Source organism: Rhopalosiphum padi, chromosome 4 (genome assembly GCF_020882245.1).
Source record: "Rhopalosiphum padi isolate XX-2018 chromosome 4, ASM2088224v1, whole genome shotgun sequence".
In the NCBI taxonomy this organism is placed as follows: Eukaryota; Metazoa; Arthropoda; class Insecta; order Hemiptera; family Aphididae; genus Rhopalosiphum; species Rhopalosiphum padi.
This window is the reverse complement of record NC_083600.1, coordinates 4,737,301-4,750,136: the sequence shown is the minus strand read 5'-3', so window position 1 is coordinate 4,750,136 and position 12,836 is coordinate 4,737,301. Positions and strand designations below refer to the sequence as shown.

General features: G+C 26.5%; 1 protein-coding gene across 3 annotated transcripts in view; it reads right to left on the bottom strand.

Moving 5' to 3' along the window:
- Positions 1-12,836, bottom strand: part of LOC132928999 (myosin-IIIb-like) — a 34,843-nt gene that overhangs the window by 7,400 nt on the left and 14,607 nt on the right. For 2 of the 3 annotated variants that reach the window (XM_060994012.1, XM_060994011.1), the window contains exon 6: positions 129-434. In XM_060994012.1, the coding sequence (XP_060849995.1) occupies positions 129-434 (306 nt within the window). Of the gene's footprint in view, positions 1-128; positions 435-12,386; positions 12,729-12,836 lie in introns of those variants that run through there. The other variant, XM_060994014.1, reaches the window with a different exon arrangement.

Here is a 12,836-nt window from a genome sequence, read left to right as displayed (position 1 = left end):
TGCAGATATTGTGTTATTAAAACAACGGTACTCAAATATTAGCATTACATTATGAACTAGTTTCTGACTTTCTAATTAATTAACAATCTGCATACATATAGGTAACAAATTAACCACACGACACGTACCCTGTGGATGCATTTGGATCCGTGAATGATGAATGGGTCGTGTATGAGTATAGCGGTGGTCGGCCGCTGCTCGAAATCTTTGATCAGACATCTAGACACGAAGTGCGTCAATTTGGGAGCATCCGGTCGAGCCGACAACGGCAAGACAGGCGGAGGTTCCCGCGGTATTTGAAATAAAGCCCTCATCGGATGCAATCCACTGAGCGGAGGATCTCCAGTAGCTAGTTCTATGGCCGTTATGCCCAACGACCATACATCACATCGACTGTCATAGGACGAATCCCGTTGTTGTTCGCAAGCGATCACCTGGAAAATAAATCAAGCGGTTTAATATTATTATTATATCCACGCTTCAACATTATTATTATACGTATTTCAAATAAATATTATAAGATCAACAGGAGGGCTACATTTGGTATAAAATAATTGGTCGAAACGTAAAAATTCGGAAGATATTTTTTATTAGTCGTATTTATCTAAATCTGTATTGATTTGGAAACATACTTTGTTGAAATAAAATTTGCTCAGAAACGTATTTATGGTAGGTAGTAAGTATTTCGTAACCTATACCATAACCCAATAAAAAACAGTTGCCACAAAATGTCTAAGCTAATATAATTTCGACAAAATATTATTCAGTATACCTATTACGGTTTTAATATTATGTATTTAGAAGAATATTTTCAACATAATTACGTTTCCGACATAATATATTTCAAATAGATTATAATTCCAAAGTAATGTTATTCAATGACACAATATGTGTTTGTTTTCTAATGGGATAATTTTCTACAAAAATACGGTTCCGATAGATAATTGTTCAATTTTTTTTTTGGACCCCCAGATCAATACTGTAAGTGAATTGTTTTAAGATATAAGTAGTATATTATGAATAATTTTACTATATAGGGTAATTTTTTTATCATTGCGACCACTTAATATTTCAAAATCTTTTAACGTTTTAATAAATATTATTTTTTTTTACTTTTTTACTTTTTTAAATGACAACATGCATTTAATTTCATTTTGTGAAACACATTATTTTTCGGAGTATTTTGATACATAAAAATCGAAATTCAGACGAATAGTTTTTCAAGTTGTGACACTTTTAAAATTTAAAATAATTTGGAGTAGTAATCCAATATTTTGCGAGGTATACCCGTACCAATCTACTCCGCTAATCTAAACTTTAAATACTTATAATTAGTTATAACTAATAATAAACTCATCGTCTAAATTTTCAATTTGTATGTATCGAAATACTCCGAAAAACATTCTGTTTCATAATATTAAATTAAAAATACACGTTGCCAATAAAAAAAGTAATAATTTAAAACAAATATACTTAGCGATACAAATTATTCAGAAATTTTGTTTTATTTTTATTGTAAACTATGTAAGAAAAATACTTTCAAAATCGTTATTTTTGAAACAATGAGTAGGTATTTGTTTGATTAAATCACGCTGAATAAAATACAATTTTTAGTATTATAATTTATAACCAGTAACCACTATAAACAATAAGTTAAAACGAAAATAATTAATAATAAAATGTAATAAAATTATATTTGGCGGTTGAATTGAATCATAAAAGGTAGGCGTAATGACATAATGATGTTATAAAACATTTTTATGATATATAAATAATGTTTATAACAACCTGTGGTTATTTATATGAAATTTTAAAGTATACATATATATATATTATATTATATTATGATTACAATTTAAACAATAAAGTGATTTATATACCTAATTATCCAATTATAAAAAAATAATTGCTGATTATAGCATTAATAATAAATGGTAAACACGTGTACAAGGAGTCAGTTGTGCATAAAAGTGAAATTCGATTGAGAATTATTAGTTTGACACGACCACGACGACCTCTTCTAATCAAGTTTATATTAAATATTATAATTTCTATCATTTAATTTTCTAATTATTATACGACAGCGTTTAAAAAAAAACTGGATAACGATGTTTATACTGACTATCATTTAACATATTGCCACTAAACTAATATTAAATTTAATTAATAGGAAGTAAAGTGTTGTATGGGCGTATGGCTAAACTGATAGTATAGTGTTAATAAATATCCAAATAATTTATACAAAAACAGATTGCTTTCTTATTTCTCTTTTCATCGTTAACTCGCTCGTCACATATAATTCACCAATTTTTTATTTTTTTTTATCTAAAATCACAAATATGGATAATACAAAATAAACATTTCACCACTATATTATATTATTAATTAATAAAAGCACTGAAAAAATATATTTAATAATGATAAAAATAATGTTTTATGGATTTTTCAATTTTTGTATTTAAAAAACGTTGTTCCTTTGTTATTTTATTAAACACTATGACTATGCAATAACATAACAATACGAAAAGACTGAAAATTAAATATTGTTATCATTAGGACTTAGAAGTTCATGCACTAAAAACTATCAAAATATGCATGTAAATATGCATCTAATTTTTTTTTTTAGTTAAGTTTTTTTTCGTTTTTGGTAAAAGTAATATTTAAAAGATGGGGGGAAATATGCGCAATTTTAATATGATATACTTTGTTGTAATTACTTCAAGAATTAAAATTTACAACTAGGGATCTTTATAGGTTTTCAAATACAAACGAACGGCGATTATTATCAATCTAACCACCGCAAGCAATGATCTTTAATTTTAATCAGGTTTTATTATTAGCAACGTTTTTATAAGGGCCGGCATATTTTTAACAAATACATTTTGAAATATACTCAAAGTCCGACATTTTCATAAAATATGCACATTTTTTAAAAAAAAACCTCAACATATGCAAAAATATGCACACTAAAATTTCATTTTTGAACTCATTAGATTGTGATTCAAATTTTTAGCTTATCCAGCAACTTTTTGATACACTCAGTAAAAACATGCAAATGCATAAACTTCCGGGCCCTAGTTATCATTAAAAGAATTGTACATAGTAAGTTATACACTAAATATATGGACATAACAACACTACAATTGTATTCATATAATAAAAATGTTTTTCATTATAAGAAAATTTTCCATATCAAAGGATAATCCGAGGAAAGAAATTAAATTTTTAAATTAAGAATTGTAAGAGGTTACGTCTTATATTAGGAGTCCGATGTAGACAATGCATTCAATACAAGCGATAAATACCCTCAACCGTAGACGGTTTGACGACGGAATTACAATATTAAGAGGACGTACATTCGTAATATCGCTTCGTCTTAAACTCTTATAAGTGCATAATATATTAACAAAGCAAATAGGAGTTTAGCTTCGTTAGCTTTAATTTTATTGTGTATTGACTATATTGACCTATATTATAAAAATTAATAAATTTACAACATTATCAGTGATTTTTTTAATGGTGTTCATTCAAAGTTTTATTTATAAAGCAAATTGTAAAAATCTACAAAACTTTATAAATACGTATAGATCTGTAAATGTATTTTACTTATTTCGATGATCAATAATTAGAATCAATGTATATAATAGTTACTAAAGTTTAAAAAGAAATAAGAGGTTATTCACCTACATTTAATTTACTATTTTAACGAACACTGATCAGTAACGTATGGTATTAATTAATTTTTAATTAATGAAAAAAAATAACTATCCTACGTTACATATTTTAAAACCGGTCGGTGCACCATTTTACGCGGCGTTTATAAGATCACATATGAGTTTCTCTAAACCGTGAGGTATTGCGTGCTATAATGATGCCCACATTTGACGATAATGAGTAATCAACGAGAATATACTCAAGTATGTGTATAAGTAAGTAAACCGTAACAAGATAAACTTTTTTTTAAATAGTTGATATTTAAACTGTGACAAAAAAAAAATATGAATCTTAAATAACTTCGATTAAATTTATAATGAATATTATATTATTATAGTATAAATTAATTAAATAGGTTTACCCATATATCTAGTTACTATCGTTATTCATATCTGTTACAGGCTTACAGCCGGACATTTAGTAATAAGACTTAACCAATTTACACTAACTTATCCAAATATTAGTTACTTCTTACATAATTATTTATTTTCATGTACCTATTTATATTTAATAATTTACAAAATCGTATATTATTTATACAATAAATGGCAATTATCTAGCCACCTATATGTATATTACAACTTAATAAATTTATAATCTACCTATCGCAGTTTACATTTTGACTATTTTTTAGAAAAAGGTTAATTTAGTCGCAGTTTACTATATATTTTCTTCACTGAATATTATTTGACGCGACTGGTACTCATATAATATTTTCGAGAATTCAGAAGACAAGAAAAAATCGCAGACATACGTGACGATAATTTTTAATACATTATTACAAGCATCAGTACATATCAATCCATCACACATCAAATAATCTAAAACTAGTTAAACGGTGATAATCATTAAAGATGAAAATTTTAATACCTATTTATGTACCCATCATGTTATTAATTTAATTATTTTCCATAAGATTTTACTACAAAATGTAGTAATATACAAATGTATATCTATACATATGTATAAAATGTCTGGCTATTTTAGCATATTAATACAGAGTTTTTTTTTTTTACTAAACGTCAGTTTATATAAAGTATATATACCGTTATAGTTAAAGATACACACGGAAGAATTCGCCGACGGAGTAACACGCATTATAAAATCGTAGTATATATTGCGCACACGACCTACCTATTTACTTGCGGTAAACGGCCACGAATCTTTTCATTCGATTTTCGAGGGAATCTTGGGTGCTGACAGTAGTTATTCACGGTCGATTATACGGTGAATGCGATATAATTTGTTATTATTATTATATTTTATTATGTATAATATACTATTCTGTATACTATTATTATAATATAGGTATACCCATTATACTTATATACACACGCGTATCAGCTAGTGCGCGAAAGCGATGAGCAATTTTCACTCAATTATTCCATCAGATAGGTCCGGGAGAACTTCACTGTAGCCGATATTCAAATTGGACGGCACGCACGCGATATGAATCACGGAGCTATGGAAGATGTATTTAATTTGTTTACAGCAGCCAGGGCAGCGGTTAAAAAAAATAAAATACTCGTCTTTCGTCGCTGCTGCAATTTACAGTTCGCCTGCAAGTCATATTTATGTATACATATGCATGAATACGATATAAATATATATAATATACCACCATGAAACGTGTAAACGACTATTGTCGAAAGTAGGCACAAACGGAAACCGGAGAAAAAAATTTGTTTTTGTAAATTATGTTTAATATTATGTATATCTACGAACGTATACCGAACAGCCGCGGCGTTACGTGTGATGGTGCAGTGCCGCTGCACTGGTCCCGTCCCCCAGCCACAGGTATTAATCGCCAGCCAAACTGGTCGTGATACTTATTATAATATTCTACATAACGAATGATATAAGCTACGACTAAACGAATATCATATTATATTAAATTTTAAAAATAATACATATTAGGTATGTTATATTATGTACAACTGTTATAATATATGCAATAGTCGCTATATTATTCTCTTGACGTCTCTACTACAGTCGGGATTTTCGACTATCGGGTTCATAATGATTATCGCTTAACTGCGAATATGCATATTGTATATTGTTCGGCCACGATTGACCCTCTCGCCGACAGATACTTCTTAATAATATATTAACAGCGACGACAAACGGAAACCCGAAAAATATTAGGAAACCAATTATACCTACAGATTTCTATTTTCTCTCAAAATGTTTTTTTTTCAATTTGACTTCATATCCACTGTTTATTCATTCATTCCTTCGAACAACGAAATAACAACTTACGCAACGACTCGCGCATAACTATCATCAAAATTCGCTGTATTATTATACGGCTGTGGGTTGCGTACAAATAATATACAAATGAAAACTTATAAATACGTTTCGAATATTATCCTATACTTAAGTACTGTATTGTCAGTGTATTATTATATCTAAGGCGCGAGGGAGTTAGTGAAAACGATGTCGACGACCCTAGCAAAACGCGACGGCCGTGAGTACCAAATGAAATGGAAAAACGAAACGGCCGAGTGCATAATATATAGATTATTATTAAAACAGTTTCTTCATCGCAAGTCGACCAAACAACGACAATAATATAACACGCAGGTCATAGCCGCATCAATGCATATTCATCCCCTCTCACATTATAGGTCATCATAAAATCAAAACTATATTATAATATATACCTATTTATTTTTCTTAAATTTTCTTAAACGTCTACCTCTTGGAAAACCGTTTTATATTTTAAAACACTTTGGAAACATTACTAACTTTGGCTCATAGACGTAAAACGTATTTAATATTTAAATAAAATATATTGTTTTTTTTTTTTAATTTAAAAAATAAAACGTATAAAAACATATTTGTATACTAGTACATATTGTATATATATAATGTATCAGTGTGCAATTAAATTATACTCCTAATATAGGTACTGGTTATTATTTTTTTTCTTTTAAGTCTAAAGAAAATAATAAATTACATTATTTTCAAGACGATTTTTATTCACATTGTTAATGATTTATAATAATATTTTGTATGATATGAAATACGTCTAACATTCAGGGAATGTACAAAGAAAGATTCTATATTACTATATCGCAGTTAATAATTTAAACCCCGTTTAGAAAAATGACGATTAAACGATTAATGTTGTTTTTTTTTTTTTTTTTTTGAAGGGTTATATTCGACTTTCACTATTTATGTCAATTTCGAGAAATCACCGTTCCATTTTGTGAACATTCAGTGATTATTATTGATTGACAATATATCTTGCAGAGTACGCATTTAAAACATTATCATTCGACGCAATGCAAGTATAATTAAGGGATATTTATTTTTAAATAAAGAGCATCATAAAAATTACCCTAATCAGTAACTTACAGTCTCCTAATTATTGTAATCGTATTTTACAAAAACACAAAAATTCACAAAACATTAAATAAAATAAATATTTTGTTTCATTATATACCGAAATAAGGACTGTCGTTAAAATAATTTGTTTTTGCTCTTTAACATTGCTCACAATACTAAGAATATTATTCGACGATGAAATTTGTTACACATCAAAATTATTTATTGTTGTACTAAAAAAAAAAATACTGACCAGAAAATTAGTTATTTTCTAGAAAGAATTGTCTGTGTCAGTTTACATTAATATACAAATATTATTATTTATAAAATGTATGATTATACATTCAATGTATATAAAAATTCAGAATGTTTTTGAATCACGTAGTTTGCGAAGATAAAATCGATAATGATATAGTATGTAAATACAATATTACATATTATGACATTATAGCATGTACAATTAAGTACTAAATAAAGATGGTTCATGAATTTGTAATTTTTAAATACCGATATTATAAAGACTTACACACTTTCTTTATAATTAATTTATTAGCAAGATTCAATATAATAATATTACATTATGATGTACAATATATTGATAAAAATACAGGTGGAATCAAAGATCATAAATAATTATTGCCAAAGAAAACGATTAATTAAGTTTTTAATAACGAATTTTAAAACAGCTATGAAGCAGAAAAATATTTACTACCTAACTAAAAATATGTTAAAAAGAAAAAATATATAGTTTTATTAATTTATCTTATATAATTTGGTTTTTCAAACTTAAGTCAAATATTATGTATAATTTTTTTATATAAAATAATCTTAATAGTGTACTTAAGTAACAAATACCTATATTTTAAAATTGAACTATGTATGTGTTTATCCAACTTTTATAATCTCACACAGTATAGCGTAGCGAAAGTATAATCGAGAGGCCGCCGCTTCTACGTTTTTTTTAGGAGCGGTAAGTAGATTGTTAATAGCCAACAGATAATAAATTAGTATTTCCTAGTATTATAGTATTTACTTTGATAGGTAGTTAAAAATATGACAGTAAATGTCTATATTAGGTTTTGGGTTGGTGGATTGATGAAATATTGTAGACTATAGCAACTAAAAAAAATCAAGATAATCACTGATCTCATACTTAGATACTTAGTTAAAAAACAAGAGTATTATAAATAGGCAATAAAGACAATACTTAGACCTAACCTAAACCGTTTAATTTTTTTAAATTTATTTGAAATAATTTACAATCTTTACAACAATTAGTATAATAAGCAAATTTGATAGCTAATAATGGTTAGTGACAGGAGATTAACATTTATAGGCAGGCACTCAACAGTACCACCCGGTCAGGTACATTTTAAGTATTATTATTATTTTTTTATTTTAGTAGATCTCTATTGCTAATAACTCGAGCTATGCTTATAGGAGGTAGAAAACCTTATTATGTTATACTAAGAGGACGTCATAACCGCATGTGTTGTCTAAGTCTTACGATTGTAAAACATAGCAAATTTGCGTTCAACAGAATCAATTTTATGTTGTTAATATTAGTCAATTTATCTATTAACAAAATTAAAGAAAATAATATTATTTAGGGCACCTCATAGCTTTTATTGATATTTTAATGTTAAACTAAAGTACAAGCATTTTAAAGTTTTAATATTTTACATAACTATAACTCACTTAAAAATTAAAATACCAATAAAAGCCTATGAGATGCTCTATAGATAATATTATTACCTTTAAATTTGATAATAGATAAATTAACTAGTATTAACGCTATAGCATAAAATTGATTCTGCTAAACACAAATTTGCTATCTCTTACATTCGTAAGACGGAAACAACACGTGTATGACATGACGTCCTCTTAATGCAATTATCTGTAAGTCTTGATGTAATATTATTATAACTAGTAGATAAAACACATTTCTACAAACACTCTTTATTCTATAAAATAACTTTTCAGAACTAATGTAATAGGTAATTAATTTATAACAGCAAATGTTTTACATCAATCTTATTTATTTATTTAATTTTTTTATCAATAAGAAATTAGAACGTTTGGAAATGAGTAAATTATACTTTATATATTTTATAGGTAATAATAGTAATAACAATAATTTATAAACAAACCAACTACAATAATTACAAATGTATTTAATGTTTATGTTGATAAATAAATTTGTATATTATTAACTTAGTTCTGGATTCAAACACAGTAATCAGAGAAAGTTTTAATGCTCAGTTCATATTTTCCGGTGTATTTTAGCATACTTTGAAATTAAATGGTCCGTCACCGCACGGACATAATTTTATTATTCTACTAACCTATATAATGTTTTAAAAATGTATATATCAACAAGACTAAAATAAAAAAAAGGATAGTACTAAACTATAATTAACGATTAATAAAATTTAGTCAATAATTATAATATGACGCCAATTTATCTTTTGATACAACGCGTAATATAGAAACACATAATATACAATTCGCACTCCACCAATAATTAAAGAAATTTCTTAAATGTTTTGAAGGCTTAAAGCAAACGAAAAAAAGAAATAAGTATTACATTTAATAGCAAGGTGTCTAAATAGAAAATTTACTAAAAGATGATACCTAGGTATATAAATGTAATATGCATACCTATATTCATGAAATTTTAGATATATTATTTAAATACACAATAAGCATTAATATACATATATATATTTTTTTTAATTTAGAAATACAGTAGTAAAAAGAAAACATTAACACATAAAAATTAATATTACCTAATAGAAAATAATTGGTTATAATTTGTCAATTTAAATACTGATTTATTTATCATCAAGCATTAAGTAAAATTATTTATTACGGAAGAGTATAATTTTTTTAACTTTCTTTAGTTCATAGTTTGAATAAATTATAAGAAAGTCCAATTTTTGGGTTAAGCCAGTCAATTATGAAAAAAATAACAAACCATAAAGCGTAAAAACTGTCTGTATATTATTCAAAAAATAATCTTATCTGATAAATTATTAAAATAATCGTTGGACCTTATCTTAATTGTCTAGCTTTATGGCTAAAATAAGGCTACTGCGGTAAGTATAGTATTTAGACCAGTTATTTAAAAAAATAAAATATGTTAAGACTATTTTTTTAAATAGCGGTAAGTAGAAGTATACTCTTTAAAGCTGTTTTACACGTTTTAATAAAATTTTGATTTAATTATATTATTATAATAACTAAGAAATAATAATAACTCTTTACCGGTACCGAAGTCGTGAGTTGGTTATAATCTTAGTTCTTTAATATAATAGTAACAATTCAAATTTTCAATAAACAACTTAAAATTCTTTTTATAAACCATAAAGCTGATATAATGTGTAATTTTAAGTAAATAAATATATTCAATAAACTCATGACCTAAACATCGGTACAGAGTTCTACTATTATTGTTACAAAAATTTTATAGTTAATATGTATAATATACTGTTTTTAAATATTTTATAGTGGGTAATTAAATAAACTTTAGCTTTTAATAGTATGGAAATATTTTGGTAAAAACGGCTTAAATAAGTATTGACGAAAAAATAAACATACTTATGGTGGGAACGAATAACACCTTTCAAGTGAAATAAAACTCTGATATAAGTATAATTAGTATAATATTATATTGGGCGACTGTGAATGGGCTACAATGAACCTTTTTTCAAATGGTCCACTATTTTAAACATTTTTATTATTATTATTATTTTTTTTATTGAATTTAAAAAAACATCAACAGCAAAGGTTATTAGTTTTTGTGTATGTTACATAATTAGTGGTTAGGTACTAAAACTAAATTTATAATATTTATATGGTGTTATTTATATATAATTGCTATAAACAGAAATATTAAATTGAGTAATAATTGAATAAAGTAATTGAGCCACTATATTTTAAAAAGATAATATAAATTATACATGTACATTATACATACATTATACATTTATAAATTGTACATGTATATAATATGTTATTTGTTATACCACTGCAGTGTACTAGAAACTTTACTAGAAGCGACGCGTGCCTTATCGAAAAGTAATTAATTATTCAATGTTAAATTATACAGAATTATCAGCTTCAAAAATGGCTATAAGTTGTCATCAAATGAAATGGATTAAAACACCAAAAGCGTATTTCACAAAGATTATGAAACATCGCGATCGTTGGTTGCAAACTAAACCTAACCTAACCTAACCTAACCACGCTTAGTATTGTATGTATAGTGTAATAACTAATAATATACGAGTAAACTAAACAATTTTTATAATGTTTACAACGGAAATTATTATGACCAAGAGAAGAAAAATATATTGATTTTTAATAGTTACTTATAACTTTATAAGTATTCCTACTCACTAACCAATATGCAAAAAACATACAATTTTGTTCTATAATTAATAAATGATATACATATATTCGTGTATTTTTGTGTTATATATTATTAGCCCAATCTCCTGGTACTTTAAAAAAAAATACATATATAATATTAATGTTCTTTACTCTTAAGTTTGCCAAGTTACGGTATACAATGCACACACATTTTATACTATACACTGTACACTGTTCACGGCCACACGGTTAACGGGTCAAATAACTAATTATAATTAGAAATATCTATAGATATGGGGGAAGGGTGACAACTGACAACATTCAAGGCTGATGCAAGTTTAGGTAGAGGGTGCATTTAAAGCATATAGATAAAAGTAAAAAAAATCCTTCCAATGTAAATGTTGCATAAATGGCGGTTATTCATCTTTAATAAATCAATCAAGAAATTGAATATTTTTTTATAATATTAATTTTACGTTTTCATAAAATTGTTTTCGAATAAACAATTTAAATTTGTTAAAACCTTTATTCTATTATTACAATAAATAATAGTAAACAATATTTTTTAGTTCATTTTTAAAAGCTATCATATAATATTCAAAACATATAATTTATTTCGATTACAAAATATCATGTACAATTGTTTTGTAATTTAGGAATTTTTAAACAGAATATGGCAGACATTGAAAAAATAAATAGAAACAAAAACAAAATGCTCAACCATTAATATTAAAATACATATGTATTTAAAGGCGATGCATATCTAATTAGTAACATATCTAACTATGTATAGAATTAGAAATAATGAATAAGTATTGTACTAAAACCATCATAGTACTTATATATGAATAGGTAACATATTTTTAAGCATTTAAAACTAATATATATATTACTATTAATACCATTGGTTATAAGTAGTATTTATAACCAATTATATTATAGTTAAAAGATATGCTTTTTATTTTTACCCCTTAGTGCTTTGAAGATCTTGCGAAACAGATAGGCGACGATTATATAGGTAATTTAATCCACAAAGATGTACACAACACGAAAAAAAATTACATTAACACATAAACACAATTGTGAGATTATATAACACAATGAATGAAATATAAAAAACGACAAAGATATTTTTATACAGAGAGTGTTTATTGAAATGTACTGACAGCAGAAACGAGAGACTTCAGTCGCAAAGACATCCGTACGCGTTGGACGACTGTGCGATAATAATGATAATATCGACTGCGGTCTGGATCGAAGAAAAAGAAACGCGTGGCGGTGGCGAAAACCAGTCGTCCGGAGGCGATGAGGTTCTATACCGATTTCTCGGCAAAACGGAATAACGTACGGACGCAAATATTATTTTATTTCCTCTTATTATTTTCCACCGCCGAAACAGACATCGTAGCAGGACTCGA